A 25,381-nucleotide genomic window follows, 5' to 3' on the forward strand; every position below is an offset into this window, starting at 1 on the left:
GTGCTCATACTACCATTCCCCATATATTAGGTGAGTGCATGACATATCTCGGTGGTCCCCATGCTGGTCATCCAAGAACAGAGCACAAGAGAGGGTTGAGCTAAATGAACACCCAGGTCCGACCAGTCCATTTACGATGTCCATTTTAGCTGCAATTCTTGGCCCTTTCCAATTAGCAAACATTTGCACAGGCCTTCCAATTTGGTCCCTTCACACCAAACTGCAACCCAGGTCACCTGCTCAGCCTTGCTTTGTATGGAAGCATTTCCCTCCACTGCGACACACACCTCACACTCACGCCCAGATCCCCACAAAAACCCAAGAGAGATCAGTGAGTTACTCTGATGTTTATTTTAATGCATCTTAGTCCAAACAGTAGGTATAAAATCAGAAAAAGCGAAGCAAAAAAAAAGGTCTGGAGTCTTAGCATCAGAAAGGGCACCGTATATACATCTACAGTTGGTGGCCAATACAAGTCATTGCCAGACAGTCCTTGGAGGCAGAGAACAGCTTAGACCCAGCTGAGCCCTGGAAACTCATGGTTCCAGGGGGTCTAGAGACTTGTCCTGATGCTCCGACCGCAAGAAAAATGTGGGAGTGATAAAAGCTGTATTTATTATTTATTTATTATAATAATAATAGCAGCCTAGCTAGGTACAAAAGCGGTTATAAACCATTTATATTACACAGAATTATTCAGGTCTCCATTCTACTTATGTTATAAAATTGTTAATTGAATTTCCAGTAAGTAGTTTAGATGATTAGTGAAAATAAGGAATGGTAAATACATAGCACCATTTCATAGGTTTTTTTGTCACCGATTTCTCATCCAGATGTGTGACCGGGATACCCACCCTCAAGGGCAAGTATTCCAAAGCCACAAGCCATGTTTTTGTCAAGGGCTCCAGTTTGCGGGTTTTGTCCATGTGTGCATAAGGCTTCACATGGAGGTGTGGGTAGTGCGTGTCTGTCGGAACACAAGGTCACCACAATAAGAGGGCTTTTGGCCATTTGGGGTTTCTACCCACACTTTGGTTTTCTAAATGAGGTGGAATGGGAGGGAGGTATCTTCTTTCAGATGTAAGGGAAGGAGTGAGATGGAGTTATTTTATTTCTGGGCAAAACAAAACAAAACAAAACAAAAACATGAAAAACAAAACAAAAATACTGAGCTTGATTATATGATTAGGATGTAAAGTTCCTTAGCTACTTCTTTAAGGTTCAACACAAGGCTGATGGTCAACATATAAAGCAAACAATACTATGTACATATATGTAAAAAGTGTTATAAATAGGTTTTATAAACCGTAGATATTATATACATCTTCAATCAATACTAACCCCCCCCGCCCAACTGCTTTATGTTTGGTTTGGTTTGAGTTTGGGTTTTTTGGCTACCTTTTTTTTTTTTTTTCTGTTTTCGGATTTCCTTCCTCCCTTCCCTGTGTATGTACGCTCAGAGCCTCAGACGAACTGTCTGGGCGCCTCATTCACGTTTCCGCAAGATCACATAGATGACGCCACTGAGAAGCGCCAGGGGGAAGGCCACCCAGGCTAGGATGTAGGCAAATCCATAGGAGTAATCAGAGTAGAGGTGCCATTCTGAGTGTTTCACTGTGTAGATGGACGCTGCGCTCATCACACAGAGACCTGGGGAAAGAGAGGTACAAACTGGGTGAGGAAGAGTCACAGCAGGGCCGCCCTCTCCACCATCCCCAATGCAGAGGTCACAGGGCCCCGGGCACCTGCCCATACCACTTGTTGCTCTTGACCACACAGACACACACACACATACACTAGGTCACCAAATCTTTCTTAGGGAGAAGGAAGTGGGCTGCAGGGAGGGCAGCCATCACTGTGAAGAAGAGCATGAATAGCCCTCAAGGAACCTACTGCCAGATCCAGAACCGAGAGGAGGCTCAAGATATAGGAACATAGGAAGCGATGCACTCTGCTTCCAATCTATGTGACCCAGGCCATCAACTCTGAGCTTCTTTTTCATCTTTTCTGCCTCATTTCTCTTCCTTTAACTGTCACTTATTCCCAGTTCACACTAGGCCAGCAACAAGATAAACTTCTGTATCTCTTTCCAAGGATGGTTGGGTGTGGGAGCCCCTGGATACCTGTGAACCACTCTACAAATGAGTGGGGCATTATCTGGAGCCTATGAAAGTGAAATGACACTTTAGCATTATCTGAGTCATGTCGTGGCAGCAGTGTTGGGCTCCAGGAAGAATACAGAGGCAGAACTCCATGTTAATCCCCTTAGTAGGACTGCCACGTGAGAGATGGAGCAAGCAATGCCTATGGGCTCTGCTGGGCAGACAAAGGAATATATGGAGATGAAAAAGAAGGTGAGGAGGAAACAAGGAGGAAGGACAGGATGAGTGGAATGCAAAGCTGCGGAGGGAGCAGGCTATCAGGGACAAGTTCATTGTAACCTGAACCCTTTCAACAGTTCTTGTTGCTCCCAAGGTTGGGTTTGAAGCCCAAAGAGGGGTGAAAGGGTGTCAGATACACAGGTAGGTGAGGCCACCTTCCCTTGAACACCACTGCAGCCCTTTGGAGTGGGAAGGAGAAGAAAAACGTCCACCTTGGTCCTCATGAAGCAGGCAAGCATGACAGTCCATGCCCACCATGACAGTCAGCATCCCCTGCAGGGAGGCGTCCAGTGACGTTGGCACCCCAGCCTGGAGCTGCACAAAGCCTATTCTGTTCCCTCCTGAAAACAAGGTCTTTGAGAGGCTCTGAGTGACTCTATTATAAATCCAGCAGGCCGTGTGGGATTCCTGTGGTTCCAAAGCTCCCAATGACCGGGACCACCTACACCTAACCTCACTGCTATTTGGGCTGCTATTTGACTGGACACTGCAACTTTGTTTGGACAAAATGCAGAAATGGGAATATGTCACATTCACCACCCTGATAAGACTGTCTTTCTGCAAGTCAGAGCAGAAAACTCCCCCGTTGAGAAAACCACGCAATAGTCTTGGAACGACAGCGGGATCAGATCCAGAGCCCTGCTACCTACAGAAAGTTCGGGAGACAGCGAAGACATCTGTGTCAGAGGGGAAACCATAGCTGGCAAACTATTGTTTAAGGAAGACAGTTTTGATCTGCAGGGAACACATTTTATTTGCCTTGAGGTCCGTTATCCTCAGTGACCTTCCCCCATAGTACACCTCTCCAAAGTGGTAACTCTTGTTTTTAAGAAATATTGACGTTGTCTCTTGGGTTATATCTGATCTACCTAATGAGAACAGGGCTATGAAAAGAGCATGACCAAAGGAGAGAGGGAGGCAGAAACAGAGTGCTAAAAGGCCACGTCAATGCTTATCATGCTGGCAGGACTTCCCAGCAGTGCTGTGTCTCTAACCAGCACTGACATGAAAAATGCCATGGTAGCCAGGTAGACTGGTTGTGCCCAGATTTCACTGGCAAAGAAAACATCAAAGAGAGAACATGCCATCTATGACCTAGAGAGGCAGAATACACAAGTGTGATGACTAACAAGATGGCTTAATTTATAAGACATTCACCCTAGTGGAATCTCAGAAGTAAATGAATTTAAGCTTTGCTGCAACAAGCAATAAGCTTAGATACTTACAAAGCCAAAGAGAGGATACACACTTTATAATTATTGTTGTCAGAAGACTGATGTTTTAGGGATATGTTACTACAAGGCTGTCTGTATGTAAAGCAATAGATGTGCCCTGAAATAGAGAGTAGTTAATGCCCTATGATAGTCCCTAAAAGTCAAACATTTTTCCCCATAAGTGGACTGTGACTCACTTTCTCAACAACCAGTAAGTAGAAATGGGTTTATGAAGGTCCCCCATGATACAGGTAAGTGAAGCTACTGACACACCAGCGGGTGGTCTCCTTTCCCCACAGATGAGCAATCCGTGCTTTGGCAGTGACAAGGGTGCCCTGGGAAGGTCCTGAGTCTCAGAGTGTAGAGCAGGTTTAAGTGGGAGGACACAGACCTTGTCCAGACAACATAAAAGTGCTGGCCATTCAAGGGTTCACAAGAGTTTCTACCTGTCTCAAGACATCTGGGTCTGAAATAACTCCCTGAAAATTCTCCCTAAAGCCCTCTTGAAGAGGAGCTCTCAAGCCCCCTTTGATAATGACACCAACCACAGGTGAGTGATTAGAGCCCAGAACCCTTGGAAGGGAATAACCAAGGGGACGAAGACACAGGAAGAAATGGTGGGAATTCTCTCACCTTCCTTATCTCCATTCTGTTTACTTCAGTAAACATGTAATGAATGCCTACTGCATGCAGACACTGTTGTGGATGCTGAGAGCACCCAGATAAATGAGACCTGACTCCTACCTTCAAGGGGTAAGTGTCATCTAGAAACAGACACGTCAGTAGAAACTTCCAATATTGTATGATGTGACTTCAAAAGAGAGATAGGGAAATGCACTAGATGCTCTGAGAGCACGGCAGGGCAGAGGTGGAGGAGGGGGGTCACTGAGTCCAAACTGCAGGCCTGGAGAACCCTGACGGGGTAGGTGATGCTTGGCCTGGGTCTAAAGGATGTGTAAGAGTTAGCCAAGTAAAGAAGGAAATCCAGGTAGGAAGGGACTCCAGGTAGAAGGAATATCATTAGTGAGGCAAGCAAGACTGAGAGAGCTTGGTAGAAACCACCAGCAGGTCATGATAAGAGTATCCCATGATATGGGGTGGGGGTGGGGGGCCTTAATGGCATGTTGAAGAAGTTGTGATGGGAAGCACATCTTCAGTAGGGGAGAAATATGATCAGATGTGTGTTTTAGAAGGATCACTTCTGCAACAGTGTGGGAAATGGATTTAGGGGTGGGGACAAGACGGGCAGGAAGGTGCGTGAGTTGGCTTGTTCACAGCTACAATGCCATTAGTGAGTAAAAGAAAGGAAATGGACACAACATCTATGCAGGCTGCTACGCCATGGCAGGATTCAGTGGTGGACTGGATACAGGTGAGGGAAAGGACTCTGCCATGGCTGCCTGGTGGGTTAACTTAGGTAGCTGGGGAAATGGTGATGACTTGGAAGCTGAGGGAATAAACAGTTTCAAGTAGTAAATAGTCAACTGTATTGAAAGGAGTGGAGGAATTCAGCAAATGACTTAAAAGTGGACATCAGTAACCTTTTCAAAAGCAGTTCATTTGCGAGCCTGGAGCGGAAGCCAGAGTGAAGCTGCCTGGAACGTGACTGTTAGGTGAGACCACCAAGCCAGTCAGTGGAAGGTGCCTTAGTGGTGTTGGTTTGATGAAGGATCGCCTCTGTCTCACCCCACCACATCCTTAGGGTGATAAGGTGAGGCAGGAAGAGGCTGGAAGATCCATTACTGTGAACGTGCTGGGCTCTACGTCTGACATGCACAGAGCCTTCTCTGTGCTACTAGCCCCGTTTCCATTTTCAGCATCCAAGTGACCCCTGCTGCTTAGAAAGTTACCCGGAGCATCCTAGATTCTGATCTGGGCATGGCCAGTGCAACATCTGGAATGGTTCACGCAAAGGAGGGTTTCTAAACATGGTATCAGACCGAAGCTGTCTTTGAACCACTCAGAACAGGGAAGGCACTTTGTCCTTATTCATCCCCCAAAGTCCTTTATCCTAAAGCCCTGTATCTGTATCCATCTGCCTGACCAAAGAAACAAAACAAACAGAAAAAGTAAAACTCACTCAGGAGTCTCCTTCTCCCATGTTTTCTGTTCCTCTGAATCACAATAAATAGTAGCTACACATGTGACCTGAGTTGGCTTCTGCCAGGGGGACACAATTACCCAGTCATCTGACAAGTAGGTTATTCAGGGCTTTCTTCTGTGTGGCATGCACAGAGCTTGTTGCTGGGTGAAAGTAGTGAAGTAAATAAAAACATGCATATCTTCCTTTCAGATCTGTATCTATATGAATTTCTTAATGTTTTCCCATTTAGTGCAGTCTAATCCAACAGGGCAAGGCTAACTACTGTCTGGGAACATAATGGCTACAGGCTCTGAAAACAAGAATGACACCAAAATGCAGTTACAGGATCCGGATGACCCTTCTCTAAGAAGAGGGTTTAGAATTAACGGCCCATGAAGAGGATGAGCTGTCTGTGGGGACATGTCCTAGAAGAACTTACAGTGGGATGAGGGGCAGTTTAATGGCTACACCAGAAGTTCCTGACCCTGGATGAACCTCAGTCACCCAGGGAGCAGCCCCACCCAAGAGCTCTTAAATGGGGCTCTCCAGGGATGAAGGCTGAGCACTGGCATGTTTTAGAAAGTACCCCCTTTCTGAAAAGGTAATTCTGATGTGCAGCTAAGATCAAAAAGCACTTAACAAGATGAAGGTGCCTCCTGATAATGTATTCAGGAAGCGGCCAATCTAAGAAGTATGTAATCAAGGAAAGGTTGTTCTTAAATGTGAGGCTTGTGGCTTATTATGACAGGAGAAGGGATGATGCAGCAAGGCAGGTGGACCTATAAGCACCTGCAGAGCTGTAATCTAGAGCAAGGCAGAGACAACTCCTAAATCTCTAGTCAGCCCCAAGAGCCCCACACACTCGCACCTGCCTTCCCTACACCCTCATGTTTATGATCTATCAAGACCGCAGCTAGGTCCTCTGAAAAGAAGCTATGCAGAGATAACCCAGCCTGCAACTGCCACTTGGGAGACTCGGTGGGGACTCTGGTGACTTCCACATAAAATGCTTCAGGGCTTTGAAGATGTGTTTGCCCTGTGTGAACCCTGTAGCAGACACACGCTTAGATTTTACATCCCATGATTGTGGAGCTACTTTTCTTTTCCTTCCTCCCTATCCCCCTCCTTTCCTTTCCTCTTTTTATTTTGTTTGTTTGTTTTAGTTTTTCTGATTTGTTCCTTGATATTAAACTGTAACTTCTCAGATTGTCACCAACTCTCAACTCCAACAACCCTCCCCTAATTTTTTCTCTACTTACTGACTTCTTAATAGGCCCTGAGTTGGGGCCTGTTAAGACAAAGTTGATTTAGAATTGTCAGAACTCAAAAGAGTCAGGAAATCTCTAAGTGAAGTCCCTAACCCTATTAGTTCTCAATTTTAAAGGAAAGATCCTACAGCAATTTCAAATTCAACATTACAGAGGCCTGAGGTTCCTAGAAGACAAACTGTCAGATTATTTTGACTGGAGTTAACAATTAAGAATAGAAAATTCTTAGGAACTGCTATTTTGACTCAATATTTCTAATTCAAGATAAAACCCTATTCAAATATGGACAGCTAAACTGACAAACTGATAACTGAAAAGTGGGTCTCATGAGAGATAAACAGCTAGATTTGAAGGGGATAAAACTCATGTGCTTTTAAATGCAGACGATTTTATAGCAATGTTCTGAAAGATCTATATTGAGTTCAGAGGAGAATGAAAACAGTGAAGCAAGTATGGATAGCAAATATACTCTGGAAGATTAGAAAATGTCAACACCTAAGAGTTTTTGGGTGAATGAAATACTTGAACACACAGTGCAGTGACATTTGCAACTTAATGGCTCTTATCTTGTACTTTGGGTTTAGACTTAAAAGGATGTTGCTAAAGAGGTATTGTTAGAGAACTGAAAGCTGAAATATCTCAGTGGGGAAAATGAACAGGAAGATGCCAACTGCTCTGAAAAGCCCCTTCAGCAGTAACTTAGCTCTTCTCAGTCCAATATTTTTAGTTTGACTAGTTATGAAAGTGCAGGCTCTTACCACGGACGCTTGGGGAATCAGGAATAACGAATGCTGCAAATTTGCATTGATCTTCCAGGTTCAATGCAAGATAGTACAAAAGGCAGAGTTTATGCCTTGGCTTTTGTGCTCCTTAAAACTTTTGGTGTATTCCGCATCTCTAAATACAAGGAAGTATCTAACTATATTCAGTCCCTGTGGTATGGGAGGGAGTATAAGCAGTCAATTTCTTTGCATGAGCTGTGTGACCTTGGGCATTCAATTTATTCTCTGCCAGTCTGTGTATTTATCAGTAAAAATAAAAAGTTTGTATAGATCACATAAAATTTTTTATGAAACTTCTGCTTTCTAAGTCTATATTGTTTTATCTTGAGGATACATCATTGGTACAATGGAATTGATCATTTGATTTGATATCAAACTTAAACAGTGGCCGAAAAAAGAAATTCCAGGATACATTCTAGTTTTGTGTATGAGGTGTGATCAAACAATATGGGGAATGTTTAAATGAAAAAATTATACAGTAAAAGACACATTACCATTAGTCACCCTCAAAACACTCCCCCTCAATTCAAACACACTTATTCCATCCTTCTTGCCACTTTCTGAAGCAGTTCTGGAAGTCCTCTTTTGTGGGTATCTTTAGTTGCACTATCATGACTGCCTCGATGTCCTGAATCAATTCAAAACATTTACCTTCCATGGTCATTTTGACTTGGAAGAAGAGCCAGAAATTGCACGGTGCCAGATCCAGTGAATAAAGTGGATGAGTACACATCGTAATGTTTTTATTTGACAGAAATTGCCATACCAGAAGTGATGTGGGACACAGAGCGCTGTCATGATGGAGGATGAAGTAAAGACACCCATGAAAGAGGTCTTCCAGAACTGTTTCAGAAAGTGGCAAGAACAATGGGATGAGTGTGTTCCAAATGAGGGGGAGTATTTTGAGGAGGATTAATGGCAATGTGTCTTTACTGTAATAATTTTTTTTAATGTAAGCATTCACCATATTTTTCAATCACACCTTGTATTACTTCTGGAAATGGAGCAAATAGTGATAACTCTGCTTCTAACATACCTAGAAATGATCTCTTACTGTGTAACCACTAATTTAACAAAGCTGGCAACAATCCAGGAGCTTGACTAGGTATAATAAAACCTGTGCAAGAAGCAAAACACTATTTGGTTTTGAAATCCTAAAACCATGCATACTGAAATGTTGTTTTTAAGTATTTATTGAGAAGTGGGTCTCCAGGTTACTTCCTTTTCCCAGGAAAGGATAGCTCTCTGGCTTCTAGAAAAGTTCATCAACATTCAACCTCAGGTTGTATCTTATAATACTGCCCTAAGTAAGCCAGTATATCCACCCATCCGCCCATCCACCCATCCATCCACCCATCCATCCATCCATGCAGGACATGTGGGCTATTTTCAACTCTCCAATCACTGCTCCTGAGCACAAGGTGGTGATTCAGCACCATGGTCGTCCTGACAACCAACTAAACCAAGGGACTCTATGCTATTTGCCTACTCAGACAGCCACAATCTAGAACATCTCCCAGTGCCCAGATGTACTCTGGTCCATATGGCATTTGTGACTTATTGGCTTGGACTATAGAATCCACCACTACATCGGCCTCTTACTTCTCTATGATGTCCTGCTGACTCAGTCCATTGGTAGTCAATGGACAAAAGAATAAGAGTCAATGAAGTAAAAAACTGGTCAGAATCTAGAAACAAAGTTGTAAGATGTCACCCTCTATAACAGAAGCTTCTAGGACTCTGCACATCATACATATGAGTAACCTGTCCAATGGGGGAACTTGAGGGTAGTTTAGGGAGGAGATGAAGGTGACCTCTTGTGTGTTGTCATGGTCCCATGTTTGGAAATGATGGCAAGTTACAAAAGAGTGCCAAAATGGAGACACCTGTGGATGAACAGTAAATCAAAGACCAGTGAAACCGAGGAGCTGGAGTAAAGAAGAGCAAGAATTGGTCAGTGTGGCTTCATCACTGCTTTGAGTAAGAAAAATACATTAGAGCAGCTCTCAGCAGCTCATCAGGATCATTTTTTATGCTGAAGTAAGAATGGTTCCTTGGGGCATAACATAAACGATAGGAATCTGCCTTCAAGACTAACTCCTACTGTACTGAAACCCTCAGCATTTACCTTTGATTATGTGTCCAGGTTGTAGCTTCCTTTCTGGTGAAAAGATCTGGCTTGGTTAGGGACCTTCCTTCCAGAGCCCCTAACTCCGATTTCCTATGCACATCATTCCATGGAGAAGTGGAGAGTTCCCAAATTCTAAGGTATATACACACATGTGCATGCATACACATACACACTCATACACCTGTACTTCATGAAACCATCCAATGAACAGACTCAGGAATATCAGATATTCTGGGGCCACATCCTTCTACTAACTGATCATTCTGAAGCATTGGATGTTATCATCTCCAACTTACCAGCTTCCACATGGACTTTATCATCTCCAACTTACCAGCAAGGATTTGGAAGGTTCCAGTGAGGTAAAACCGCCCCCCTTTGGTGAGGGTGAAGAGTTGGCAGAAGAACAGGAACAGGGACAAAATGCTGAAGATGATGGACAGGATCATGGTGGCCTGGACAGACTGCAGCCATTCTGGAGGGAAGAGACACTAGGTTAGGACAAGCTAGCTGTGGCCAGGGGAGGGCTCTGCCACGAGCAGAGCCTGAGAGCCACAGTCCCCAGGCAGCAGAGCCTTCTTTTATGAGCAGACTCAGGCAATTCACTTTTGTACTATTAAAGTCAATTGCGGACATTTTAAGAAAGGGCTATCAGAAAATGTCTGCAGTCCCAGCACTAGTAGTTAAACTCAAGTTAAAGTGTATTAAATTCCCCTCCAGTCTGTTTGCCAAATGTATTACTTACACATATGTGTGTTACTGCATTTTATCTTCTTGCCCACAGGGGTTTTTGAAGGGCTCCTGAATTAGAAGCCCTGAATTACAACAATAGTTTTATAAAACTTCTCAAAATCTCAGCACCCTGCAAAGAGATACAGATATCTTGGGGATGGGTGGGAAGAAGAAAATGGTGTTGGAGCCAAAACTAATTATGTAGAAAATTGAAAGAAAATGCTGATGGAAAAGGGCATGCTTTCTATAGCTATGAAAAGTCATTTGGCAGCCAAGTTATATCTTTTCTTGGTCAGTCTGGATCCTCATCTTCAACCTCAGGACAGAGCAGTTTGTGCTCTGTCATGTGCTCAGTGATCGTGGATTACACTTCCTTAATTGAAGTCCCCAGCCTTAGATCAAATCTCCAGGCTTCCCTCTGAAATTCAGGCAAGGAAGAGGATTCTGTAGTTCACCACCTACTGCAAAATCACATCATCTCACAGGGAAGGAGAAGAGACTACAACCTGGGTGCAGCACTAAAGAGGGCAACCTACTATGTCCACCTAGGAGAGCTGCATTTGGCTTTGTCCACCTGTCACCTGCATACTTTCTTCCAAGTGCCAAAGAAGCACTGGGGCCGGCACTCCTTTAAACAAGAAATTGGAGAAGCCACTGGCTTTTATCCTGTCTGTTCAGCAACTGGCTAATGTGTAATGGCTTAGAAAAATACACATCAATGCTTACCACAGCATTCAAAGCTATGACATGTGGATGGTTTATAACCAATAACTGAACAAAATGAACCTGGTTTGGATTATAAGTAGTAGCTCATGGCAGAATTTTAAGAGTGCTGGTTAGATTAACTGTTACTAGAGTTTCACATAAGATTTTTCCAGACACAGACGAGAAGCATTTTAGAGTTGGAAGAAATGTGAGAGGACAACTAATGCAGCTCCTTTATACTGAAAGAGATTTCCGGGGATTTTTAGATGAGCCCAGTTAGCACAGCCAAGCCCCGGAGGCCCTTGATTCCAGTCTAGTATTCTTTTAACTACAACAGAACATATGCTTCTTTTATTTTTTTCAAATTCTTTGTCAATTAAGGTAAGAAACTGAGGTCTAATGAGTTGTGAGCCATTTTTATCTATTCCTAAATAAATCTGTTTGTCTGTCTCCAGCATAATGGTTCTCCTGGAAGACCAGTCTGCAATAAAGCTAATGTTGCCACAATATTATTTAAAACAAAACAAAACAAAAATAATTATCCAGCACTCTGGTAGGTGAAACTGAAAACATAAAGAGATGCAAATCCAGAACTAAAGTACACAGTGATTCAGTTTTGCTGGGGAATGTCCTTCAGTGAGCCCCCACACAAGGAGCATGGCTGGTGCAGATGACATCCTGGATTTCCTTCTCTAATTCTGATATCCTACCTTAGTCCTTAGCTCCACTGCCATTAACAACAGGAACTTCTACCAGACCTCATTTAGAGAAAACTCAAAATCTTGTATGTTAAATCTGTATGAATAGGAAAAGTCCCTTAGATATAATAATATAACTAAATCCTTCTTGAAACTTCTTTTATCAATTACTTGAACTTTAGTCCATTACAACTGAGATATTTTTCCATCAGTTGTATCTCAGATCAGAATCAGGGGACCAAGGAGCTTTTTACTCATTGAGCATTTGTTGAACACCTACTGTTTTGAGCCAGGCCCTTTGATACTAATCTTATGGACCTTGGTCTTAGAGAGAATTTTATGAATTTGACCCCAAAGGCAAGGGAGGTAAAAGCAAAAATTAATAAATGGGACTATATCAAACTAAAAAGCTTCTGCACAGCAAAAAATACCATCAACAAAACAAAGAGGCAACCAACCAAATGGGAGAAGATATTTGCAAACAACACCATTGATAAGGGGCTAATATCCAAAATACACAAAGAACTCATACAACTCAATAACAAAAAAAAACAAACAATCCAATTAAAAAATGGGCAGAGGACCTGAACAGACGTTTCTCCCAAGAAGATATATATATAGCCAACATATATATATATATATATATATATATATATATATATATATATATATATATATATATTAAAGATGCTCAACCTCACTAACTATTAGGGAAATGCAAATCAAAACCACAATTGAGATACCACTTCATACCTGTTAGAATGACTATTATCAACAAGACAAGTAATAACAAGTGTTGGAGAAGTTGTAGAGAAAAAGGAAGCTTCCTACACTGCTGGTGGGAATGTAAATTGGTACAGCCAATGTGGAAAACAGTATGGAGGTTCCTTATAAAATTAAGACAGAAGGAGATTTGACTTTGGGTAGTGAATGCACAATGCAATATATAGATGATGTATCAAAGAATTGTACACTGGAAGCCTATGTAATTTTATTAACCAATGTCACCCCAATAAATTTATTAAAAAAATAAAACATACAAAGCATGATTTCTGACCCATACAGAATTAAACTAGAAATTAGTAACAGAAATTTATATGGAAAATCCGCAAATATTTTGAAATTAAACAACTTTCCAAAAAAAAAAAAAAGATTTTTTAAAAAGAGGCACCAGGCAAATATTAAGAAAAAGAAAGCCGATATAGTAATAATACCATCATATAAAACAGAATCTAAATTGAAATGGATGAAAGTGGCCAAAGAGGGATATTTCATAGTTAGGAAGGATCCAGTTTACCATGAAAAAAATAAACACAGAAATCTGTACACATATAACAGCATGGCTTGGAAAAATATAAACCAAACAATAATTGAAATACGAGAAGAAACTGATAAAGCTACAATCATAGTGGAAGACTTTAGTATACCTCTCTCAATGGGTAAATCAAGTAGATCAAATATATGGTAGGATATAGATTATTTATATAACAGGATTAACCAATTCAATTTAATAGATATATAGAAAATTTGTGTCCATATAACAAGGACTATAAATTATTTCCAAACACATGGGACAGTCTTACAAACTATGTATTAGGCAACAAGAAAATCTCAACAAATCTCAAAGAAAGCAGACATGATACAGGCACAACTAAAAGCAAATAGGAAGTAGAAATTAAAAACTAGCCAAAATAAATTTGTAAATTTAAAGTAGTATTCCAGATAATTCCTTCAATAAAGAAATCAAGATGAGAAGCAAAAATTTCTGCAGCAAGGAATAATATTGAGAGTACTGCATATCAAACCTGTGGGCTACGGCCCAAGCAGTACTCAGAGGGGTATGTATACCTGTAAAGTATTTACTAGAAAAGTACTGAAAAGGAATGAACTAAACTTTCAACTTAAGAAGTTAGAAAAGAAATAATTAAATCCAAAATAATTGACTTAATACTGATAAAAGCAGAGATTAATGAAATAAAAAATATACTTAATTAAATATACTGGTTCTTGGGGGGGGAAACAATAACATAGTTAAATTTTGTTAATGTACATAAGAGAAGTACTAAAGAAACAGAAACATCCTATGTTTCCAATATAAACAAAGTTGTAAAGATGCCACTTTTCTCCAAAGTAATCTACAAATTCAATGTTATCCTAATTAATATCTCAAATGGACCTTGACAAAATGTTTCAACAATTCATAAATAAGTCAATGAGTAATAACAGCCAAGAAAAATTTTGAAAGAATACAATAGATAACAAGTGGTGTTCGCTATTTGTCAAAAAAAAATTAGTTCTCTAGCTCACATCATGCATAAAATTCAATTCCAGATGCATCAAAGATCTAACTATAGAATTAAACAGCCATACCGACATGTGATTCACAAAGGAGAAATATGAACAGCCAATAAACATACTATTTAAAGGTACTCAATCTCACTAGTAAACAGGAAAATACAAGTAAAATCCATGAGAAATGTGATATTAATGTTTATACATCAAATTGGCAAAAATTGAAAAGATAGATAATATCAACAGAGTACATGTGTGATAGAAGCATTTATACGCTGTTCACAGGAATGATAATATAATAATCCTTTAGTGAGTAGCTATTTGGCAGAATATATTTAAATTTTTAATGACTCCACAATTTAGTCACTATATTCTGGATAAATACATATAAACTCAAAGAGAAATGAATACGGATGTTCATTGTAACATCAGTCTAACGAGTGAAAATGAATTAGGGTAGATCCCTACAATGGAATATTGTTCAACAGTTAAAAAATCGTAAGTTATAAAATGAACAACCTTTGAAAGATCTCCATGACAATGAAAGGAGTAAGGTATACACACAACATGATGCTATTATGTAAATACACACCAAAAAACTATATATGTGTATATATACATAAGAATACACATGCATGAATATTTGTGTATTCATTGAAAAAAGAGCTAAGGATGTGCTAAACTAATATCAATGTTAACCCCCAGGCACTGGAGGAGCTGGAATGAAGAAAATCTTGGTCAAGGAGGCCTTTCAATTGATCTAAATCATGTGATTTATTTTTAATAAGGAGAATATTTTCATGTAATATGTGAATAATTAAAACCAATTTAAAAGATTACAAGGTAAAAAAAGACATGGCAGTCAATAATAAATTAGGATCCCACAACTCAAAGAGCTGCTGGAATCCTGGCAGGGGCTGGGCTTCCACTTGCAAAGAGTGAAGGACTTGCTTCCTCAACTGCCGTCCATTCAGATGGGCAGAGAGGAGAAAAGAGAGCAAGCCAGGAGGAAGCGGCTGCCATTCCTGCCCCAACGGGCTGGCTAAAGATTCAAAAGCCCTGCTGGTGTTGTTCCGAGGAAAGCCCACGGTGCCCGGACAAGATTCCAAAGTTCTGAGGGCACTGCTACAGAGCCAGAGTCATTCAGCAGAGCAGGACCAGACCAAGGGTGGGCAGTAACGGAGAGCAGGTGTCACACGCTCTAGGTTTTGGCAGGTGATGGATATCTAGGTGAGGATATGCACAGCCTGACTCTGCTCTGGCAGTCACATGCTCTGGTCAGAACTGCCAGGCGACAGCTCTGTCATCTTATTCTGTTGACCACCTGCTTAACTTGTCACTTAACATTTTTTTGGCCTCAAATTCCTCTTCTCTAACATGAGATATTATGCCATAGGGTTGTTGTCATGATCAAACCAAAGAGTTAATATAAAAGCTCTGTTAAAGGACAGTATAAATAACCCCATTTCAATGGCTGGTGTTGAGCAGGGTAAATAGCATTTACAGACCTTTTCAGGGTATGGCTCCTGGGGCATCTCCATCTGGGACTCTCCAAGTGATAGTATAATGGGGACCACAGTTTTCACATAAGCCATGTTATTAGGGCACCAATCAGAATTCTTAAGAAGTATTTTGATACAAATTTATATCAATTTATATTCATGTCTAATCTTCAGCACAGGGGTGAGATTAGCGCAAAGAGTTAGACTGTAAATATTTTAGGCTTGGCAGGTCACATGGTCTCCTGGCAGCTGCTCAACTTTGCAATTTTAGCACAAAATTGCCTTAGTCAATATATAATGAATGGGTGTGGCCCATTTATCCAATAAAACCTTATTTACAAAATCAGGTGATGGGCCAGAGTTGGCCTGCAGGCTACAGTTTGCCAACTTCTGCTATAGCCAAACAAATCAGATGTACAGGAAATAATTATTAGAGTTAGATGCAATGGGAAAAGCTGTCAATTACAAAGCTGTTTTACACAGAGTGAATCTAAAGTCAGGCCAATATTCCAAGGGGCAAATCTGAACCTCTACCCAAGCCCAGGGCAGTGATACTCTTTCTCTCAAACTGGACGTTCGCAATTATTAGCAGAGTCCATGATGAGCAGCCACTGTCACTGTGCAGGCTGAGCACAGGGCCAGGACCAAAGCGGGTGCCCGGTAAACATTTGTGGAATCTCCAGTGGCAGCGTTTTAATCTCCAACCTTGGTGCTGAGCACAGGAATCAAAAGCCCTGAAACTCTTGGCAGACCTACTGCTCTAACGAGAGTGTCAGGTAAAAGGGCTGCTGACAGCTTCTGGACATGGGCCGCAGCTGCAGGCAGACTCAGCTCCCCAGCAGATAAAGGGAAGCTTGAGTTGCACAGTGATCAGAGCTCACTTCAAGGTCAGATTCCTGCTGCCGGCAGCTAAGCAATGAAGGAAATACATCTGCCCCCTCAGCTGTATTCTTAGCCCGGGACCTGCAATCTAGAAAATTAAGGGCCCAGAAAGGATGAAGCACTCTTAAGTGCACCAGTTCATCTGGGTCCTTCTGCATCTTCCATCACCAGCATGGAGCTGCCCGGCCCTCCTTGAGTCCCACTCTGGGCAATTCATAAAAACTTTCTGACTCATTAAAGAGAACCGGTTTTCTTGAAAGTATATAAAAAAAAAGACGGTTGCAGGAAAGTCAGAGCAAAAATTGGAGAAACAAGCCACAAGGAAAGAGGTCATCAGAGGGGATGAACCCAACTGCAAGAGATAGCACCACACATTTGCATAATGCTGGGCTGTTTTCAAAAGCCCATAACCAGCAAGGCCTGGGTCCCCACCCTCACACCTCCCAACCCACTGCCATCACACAAATCCCCATTTTCCTTACTTCTCAGTATGAATGTCATTCCAGAAATTGCTGACTTGCCAAGAGGCCTCCATCCTAAATAATGTGACCTTTGCACTTACGCTTCGCCCACCAGCTGGAGCATGTGCAGGGCCCAGAGGGGTCCTCCCCCGGGACTCCAACTTTTTCCTTGTCCAGACCAGCTGCTAGCTTTGAAATAGGGCTCAGCTCTAGGCCAAGTTTACTGGGGCCCATGCAGAATGCAAGACTCTGTGAACACATCATCATGAGGGACATTTTAACTAGGGCAAAACCTATGGCTGGTGGCTGGTGACCAAAGACTGCTCAGCAGGTGGAAAGAAACTTCATGTCAAGGTGTTCCGGCTAAATCTGATACAATCATCCCATTAAGTGCACTCCAAGTTCAGAGGCTTGCTGGCAGGCACAGGAGCTAGGTTTTCAGAGCCTCATTTATATTTCTGGTTTGACACCAACAGTCTTATCCTGCTAACTAGTCCTTGGACTTGAAAAGAGAATATAATACAGTCACTGAGGTCCTTGCAGTTACCTGAAAATTTAGCAAGGAGGATCCTGGTTGGAGGATCCGGTTAAGCTGTATTTCCCAAAGACTTTTTATGGGAAGGCTTACCCCATCCATTGATTAAAAAAAAAAAAAAAGAGTAGGTTTCATAGTCATAATCAAGTATATTAACCTCCCTCCTTGGACATTATAATGAAGAATGAAATAGTAAAGTAGTGTTGTCATTTAAAAAAAAAGCTTGCTTAACTTTTAAATTTTAGTGTTTTTCAAATTGGTTTATCAGAGAACTTGTTTTTTTTTTATTTTTTATTTTGTTTTAAGAGTAGCTCACTTGGAACCGCTGGATGTAGCCATAGAAAAATGAGAGTGAAGAGGAGAAAGGCACTTTTAGTTGCCTGATCATGAGCTGTATTAATGGAGAATGCACAGGGGATCAGGGGATGACTGAGTTCTTTTCAAGATCTTTGGGTTTAAAAGACATTCTCCACATAAAAATAATCAGAAGCCCCCTCTCCTTTTTATTCCTAATGTATAAAAATAGGCAAAGCATCATGCAAATTAAGAGCTAGGATTAATACAGCCCCTACCCACCAGTCACAGTAAACCACCGACATGTCCTTTCCTAGGCACGACACCTTTCTCTCCTCCCCACGCCTACTGAAGTTCCACCTGTTTTCCAAGGCCCGGCTCAAAGGCTACCTCCACTCGGGATCTCCCCATGTCACAATTACATCCTGAATGTGAAGAGGCCCCAGAACTCATGTGATGTGGGCACCGACTCCAGGTCCTGCCTCCACACTGACTCTATGAGGTAACCAGGGCCCCTGCCCCAGCTTCCCAGTTTGTTAGAAGCAGACCTAGTGCAGAAAAGCAAGGACCCCTGATGCCAGTCTACTGGGTTTTCCACTACAGCCTACTAGGGGTGTGAGAAGTTCAACAGTATGCTTGAAAACCAATGAATTAAATGATCCTATTGTCTTTCTTTACATTTAGAAGCCACAGAAGTTAGAGATGGAGGTGGGAGAATAGTGTGGTGGGGGGAAAGAGGTTCTCTATCTTTTGTGTATCAACCTGCCAAGCCAGCCACCAACCCAGCATCAGGGGGGCAGGAAGAGGCTCATGCCTGAACAGAGGCAATCCTTTAAACAGCTGGGACTTCAGAGGAATCTTGCCAGCACCAGGGAAGCCACTGAAAGAAGGAGCCATCATCTAGAGAAAGGAAGACTCCAGGAAGATAAAACTTGGGGGTCTCCAAATATTTGAAGAGTCAGTCCAAGGGCACTAAAGAGATGTAAACTCCTTGAAGAAGAGCCATGCAACCAGGTAAAACCCAAGTCTAGCACACCAGGCATGAATAAAGACAACCAGAAAGGACTGGACAAAAGTGGGGACAGACTAGCGTTTAGCAAAGTAATTTCTTAATGACAAGACAACATCTCGTGGCATTCTTCCCACATCACTCTCAACTCCTTCTCAGTCTCATCTGCTGCCCCTTTCCTGTACCCCCATGAGCCCCTGGAGTAGTGTAAGATTTAGCTCTGGACTCTGCTCCGTTCTTTCTGTCCCTTCCTCTCATCTACTCCCCCAGTAATTTAATTCAGCACCATGACATTAAATACTCCCTATATAGACTAACAGCTCCAGTATTTGAATTTCCAGCCCAGGCCTCTGCCTTGAGCTACAGACATCTAAACCCAAGAGCTTTGCCTACATTCTATACTCTCAACATAACAGCCAGAATGACCTTTCAAAACACATATCAAATCACGCCACTCTTCTGCTTAAAATCCTCCAACGGTGTCCCAGTTGTGCTTCTCAGTACCAGGGCCTGTGAGTCCCCACCAATCCAGCCCCATCTCCGTCTCCAGCTGCCCCTCATACCCCTTCCTCCAGCCAGCACACTCAGCCATCCCAGCCTCTGTTCTTGGTGAATACATCAACTCCTTCCTGCCTTGGGCCTTGGCCCTTCCCATCACCTCCTGGAATTTTCTTCCTGTGGTTCCTCATATGACTGGTCCCCCCCTGTCTTTTAGTCTCAATCCACATGACTATGAAAGGAAGAGGCCTTCTGTGACCAGCTGCTTCCTCCCCAGGGGCGACTTTCTAATTCATCACCCTATGTGTCTCTTGCAGAACACTTTCCATTATCCACAATTATTTATTTCTTATATATTCTCTGTCTCCCCCAAGTAACTGGGCGCTCCATAAGAATAGGGTCTTTCAGTTCTGTGTGCCCAGTTTCTGAAACAGTGCCTAGTACATAAGATGTATTCAATATATTTGAAGAATAAATGAATGGACCACATTGTTAGCTCTTGGCATGAAAGGAGCTGTCTTGAAAGGTAGTAAGCTCCCCATCACTGATAGGGTGAACATGTGGTGTGCATATTGCCTAGGGGTTTAAAGCTAGGTGAGATGGAGCAGAAGGATGGACCATATCACCTTCCAGGGTGCTGCCAACATTGGGAGTCTACATGTGTCTACTCCTGAGTGTGACTGCATACTCAGAAGGCTTCCTGCCAGACAGCCTTCTCTCACTGAAAACCAACGTCTACAACCTCAAGCCACAACACAGCCGATCCCTGCTCCTGAAATACAAGAGATGCTACCTTGACTTTGGTGAAATCCTGGGGGTGCAATTTAAATGTTGTAAAAAGCAAAGACTGAGCATCATGGGCAATATGGTTCAAGCACAGGTTTGAATGAGCCTTCTGAACTAGCTCCTCGCTGCTGGCATCTGCTGAGAAACTTGAAGGGTTGAAACATCAGCATTATGACACCACATCCCCACCCCTTGGACCTCCCTCGCCTGCCAGGGCCTCGGCATCCCACAAGGGCCTGTAAAATCAAGAGCCATGACTTGGGCAGAGATTGTGGGTTGGCCCAGGGAGCCACAAAGATTTTAAATTGCAAAACATGAACCCATAAATGCAGAGGGCCTCCTGTGTTTTCTAAAACCTGACCAAAACCTGAGCCACAGACAAGGAAATGGCTTAATGCCCTTGACGAAATGACATCACCATTAAAGGGATAAATAAGATAAATCTGGAGTCACATGAGGCACAGACAACAGGAGACCACCAAGCACCTAGAGTTGGGGGCTCCGAGACTGGCAAGATTTCTTTCTTTCTAATTTTCCATCCAAACCATTGGTCTAATACTGCCCACGACCTGCTGACTGCCGTGAGTTTGTTGTTGTTTACAACGAAAAGGACAGGCAGTGCATGCTCATTTGCTTGGCTTCTGATCCTAGCTCCAGCCCACACTCTGTGGCACAAAAGACCGACCTGGTGTCACTGGGAAACGGGTGGGGAAGGGGGATGTGTGCGGCTGCCTTCATACACAAGAGGTGGCAAAGGAGGGGACAGACTGGAGGAAGACCCGATTTTTTTCCTTCATGTTTTCATGTTAAGCACACGCCTCCTCTTTAAAAATGAAAATGCTTCAAGAATGTATATATTTTAGGTACCTGATATTTCAGTATGAAAAAGTTCATCAACTCTTGTTTGAGACAAGAGATGGCTTTGCAAGTGGGGACAGGGAATGGGAATGGGTATGACTGAAGACAAACTCTGCCTGGGTCTTGCCTCCCTTTGATTCTCCGAAGCTGATGAAGGCCAGACCAAGAGACAGGGCAAAGCCAGAGCTGTGCCTTCCATCTCGAGGCTTCCAAGTAACCGGTAGCCGGACGCCAGTCCTCTGACCCATTCTGCTAGACACCAGGTCCACACAGATCAAACAGAGAGTGGGAGAAGGCTTGTACATACTTGGACATAAAATTTGGATAATTTTAAGAATTTGAACAAAAGACATTAGTTCACTCAATGCAAGGCAAATGTTTTGCTAACCTCTGGGGCAGTAAATTTTAAACTCATTCATGGTGTGAGGACCCCCAGGGAGATAGGTGCCTTCAGGACTTGGGGAGGAGGCTTGGTGCACCCCTACCCCCAGATCTCAGCCAGAGATGTTCAGGTCATATTAGTTTAAAAACCAGGACTCCAGGAACTGGCCACATCTGCCTCTAGATGGACGTCCACTGTGTGGATGCTATTCCGTGGGCCGCACCTGCCAGGCCCTGACACTCCACTCTCTTAAGCAAGGCAGAGAGAACCTATTTGTTATTCAACACTAACTTCCTAACATAAAAATATCGTTTATAGCTATTTTCTGATTGAAAATAAAAGATCTCTAGAAGGAAAATGAGTAAGGCAGCAGAGGAAAAGAAAGCAACAGAAGTGACCATGAGCCAGGGTAATCATTGGATCTATATCAGTGTGTTTCTACTTTGCAAGACTTCTGATGTATTTTGCCTTATAAATGCTCTGGACAGTTATTCCAACTTGGAATAAACATGCAGCTAAAGAATACATATAAGATGAGCAGGTCTAAATGAAATTGTAGAAACTAGGAACGAATCCATATGCACCAAACGCCTTCCGAAGGTCTAGAAGGACCCACGGGCTGGCCTGCTACACTACCCCGCACTCCCTGTCCCCACCGCTCCGGCCTGCCCTCTGTGCTTCAGCTCTGCCAGGCTCCTTCCCTCCCTGGTGATCTTGCCTTTGATGGTCCCTCTGCCTGGAACCTCTGTGAGATGTTCATATGGCCAACTCCCGGTCATCCACAAGGAGTCACTCCTCCAAGAGGCCTCCCCTCCCCACCCCAATCCCTGTTTATCACCCTGTTTTATTCTCTTTGTAGTTTCTAGCAGTACCCCCAAATTATCCACGTTCCTTGACTGTTTCACCCAGGAAAATATAAGCTGTTATTCTTGTATCCTCAGAGCCTATAGGGTATCTGGTATGTGGCAGGTGTTCAACAAATAGTTCTGAACAAAAGACAGAGGGAGAAAGGGAGGGAGGATGGGAATCCTGAGGTGGGAAGCTCATGATCAAGGAACTCAGAGAAAGCTGAAATTCCAAGACAAAAGGGAAGGGATTTACTGGGAAACAGGAACAGATCATTCAGATAAATTTCTATGGGCCTTAGTCAAGATTTTCATCTGAAGATTAAGACCAATGAGAGGGTCACTGAAAGGTTGTAAATCAGGGGTAATATGATTAGATTTAAATTTTTAAAAATATCACCCTGGATTCAACATGAAAACTGAGTTGCAAGGGAGCAAGAAAGGTTAGGAGCTTGGAGGCTGCTGCAGTGGCTCTGACAAATGAGCCACTGAGGTGTGGCAATGGCTGTGGCAATGACGAATAATGGCCTGTGGGACCTCTGATGACTTTGAGGAGGGAGAGAGAAGGACACAAGACAAGGCAGACTCTAGATGTCTAGCTCGCTGGCTGGTGGAGCAGCATTCACCAAAATACTAGAATCTGGTAAAGGGTATATTTGGGAGGGAGAACGATGAATACTGACTGGCTTGGGGGTGCCTCTGAGACACCCCAGTGAAATGTCTAGTAGGTAGCTGGATATATGGCTCTGGAGTTCAGATGAGAGGTCTGGATTGGAAGAAAACAAAGATTCAAGAGATATCATGAAACAATAAGACTACATCAATGTCTAAGGAGGTAGGAGAAAAAGAGAGAGAAGTTTAAATGTTCTACAGTTTCTGTTATGGGTCACTATGAGAATGGTGGTGCTGCTGATGGAGCCCTGGATACAGCAGAAATGACATATTTGAAGAACCCTAAATCTGCTCTGAAATCGCACAGGAGCCAGCAGAGCTACTACAAAAGAGTATGATTGGTTGTGGAGGGGGTGCTCAAAGCATTGGAGAGAAGTGTTTCAAGCCAGGCTTACTGGGAGGTGCTGGCTATTAAATTTCTATGAGTTGAGAAGTCTCACCAGGCCAAATGACGACATTCTCAGCTTCCCTTGTAACTATCTGTGGCTGTGCAACTAAGTTCTAATAAAAGACAGAAACAAGTGTATGTTCTATCTGGGAGTATTTCATTAAAAGAGAAGAGGACGTATTTTCTCCTCCTCCTTTCTCCACCCTATTGCTTGAAGCATGGATGAAATGGCTGGAGCTTTCGCAGCCTTTCGGTCCATGAGGATGAGGGCCAAATCCAAGAGATGGTAAAGAAATACCCTAGGAAGCGCCTGACAATTTCATGAAACTGACATACCTCTTTTGGGATTGCCTACTTTCAGACTTCTATTAAAAGAGAGAAATAACTATCTTATTTAACCCACTGTCATTTGAAAATATTCTGTTGTATGCAGTGAATCCTAATCCTAATGGGGACACTACCGGCTGGTCTACCATGTCCCCTGCATTGTTTTCCCCTTACTTTAGGTCATGCCATTGCCTTGATAGCGAATATCCTCCTTCTTGCTTATATTTATTTAAATCCTGCCCATCCTTTGGAGGATGGATCAAATTCCACCTCCCACACGAGACTTCCCTTCCATTTCCTCCCTGGACTGCCTGCCCCCACTCCTTGGGCATCTGGCCTAAGCTGCCTTCACAGTGATTCATCCCTCTACACTTATCTCCTCACTCCTCAAAGACATTCAGGACCATCAAGGGCAAGGTCCATATTTTCCAGGTCCTTGCATTCCCTGGGCCCAAGAGGCATTCAATATAAAGGTCACGATTAATGTGCCTCTTTCACCTCTACCTGCAGCCAAGATCAAGAAGGAGTCAGTAAGTATGTAAATAAATTCTGAAAATGAGAAGGTAAGCAGAGTTGAGGGCAGTTTGTGTAAGAAATCTAAAACTACTTCTAATATCAAAAGGCAGATTGGGAGAAAGACCTGACATGCCTCCTTCAAACTATATAACAGATGTTTGACTGCCATACAGTTAACCTGGCAAGGGGTACCATTGTTATAAAAACCAAAGTGAATGGCAGTCCCCAGAGATGTAGAGCCATGGCCCCACACATACAAAAATGAGCCCCTTCAGTAAAAATAACAAGTTGTGTGAACCAATGTATTTTCACATAACACACTTGCAATATAGTCTGCATAAATCAATATCAATAACAAATTACTTCTGATTACTCAAATAAAAAGTATGCTTCAAACATTCTAAGAGCAGATTCAGATCAAAGTAGTTTGCAACTGATATATTTCATTTGTAAAGGCAGTTTGATTTTTTTTAATTATCTTTTTTTTTCACCTTATTGTCTGCCACAGAAACTGTTAAACCCACTCAAAAAGGCAACAAAGGCCCAGAGGATTCACCCCCATCGGAGCCGAAGTTTGTAACACGTCCTGACCCATCAGGAAGATGTCAGCAGAGATAACCACACTGGGGAAGCTGAAATGGAAACTTCTAACTTAATTTATAAACCCAAGTCCAAATTACCCCAGCTTGTTTAAGGGCATGTCCAGATTTCCTCGAAATGCCCTTATGAGAGCTGAGAAGGCAGATGCAGAAGAGAATGCACGCTCTGGGATGCCCACAGTAAACAACCATGATTAAAAAAAAATCATCATAAACAAACCCTAGAAGATGAGCTTGGCACAGAAAGAGCCAGTTAAGAGATAAGCTTCCTGATGGAAATAACACTAGTGCCTGAATGAGATCTGCTTCTAGCATGGAAATAGGGCTGTTCACAACCGGGGAAGATGCAGAACGCAAGTCAATACAGACCACGAGGAAAATAGTATTGCTTTCCTTCCGCAGACAGTCTGAGCACAGTTTAGATAGCTGCTCTTCTGCCGCCTCATTTCTGTTGAAACTCAGCTGGATTTCAGTATGCCTGCCAAAACTGCCCCCTTCCGGGCCTAAAGAGTCCAAGATTCCATGCCAACCCCGCATGGCCAGA

At 42.7% G+C, this 25,381-nt stretch overlaps 1 protein-coding gene across 2 annotated transcripts in view; it reads right to left on the reverse strand.

The window, feature by feature from the left end:
* Positions 1 to 331: 331 nt before the first annotated feature.
* The window catches only part of PMP22 (peripheral myelin protein 22), a 32,680-nt gene continuing 7,630 nt past the window's right edge, over positions 332 to 25,381 (reverse strand). For both annotated transcript variants that reach the window (XM_019641554.1, XM_019641553.1), the window contains exons 4-5: positions 10,191 to 10,331; positions 332 to 1,650 (exon numbers count right to left, since the gene is read on the reverse strand). In XM_019641554.1, the coding sequence (XP_019497099.1) occupies positions 1,487 to 1,650; positions 10,191 to 10,331 (305 nt within the window). In that variant the 3' untranslated portion in view covers positions 332 to 1,486. The remainder of the gene's footprint in view (positions 1,651 to 10,190; positions 10,332 to 25,381) is intronic.

This window comes from Hipposideros armiger, unplaced genomic scaffold (assembly GCF_001890085.2).
Source record: "Hipposideros armiger isolate ML-2016 unplaced genomic scaffold, ASM189008v1 scaffold_61, whole genome shotgun sequence".
NCBI lineage: Eukaryota > Metazoa > Chordata > Mammalia > Chiroptera > Hipposideridae > Hipposideros > Hipposideros armiger.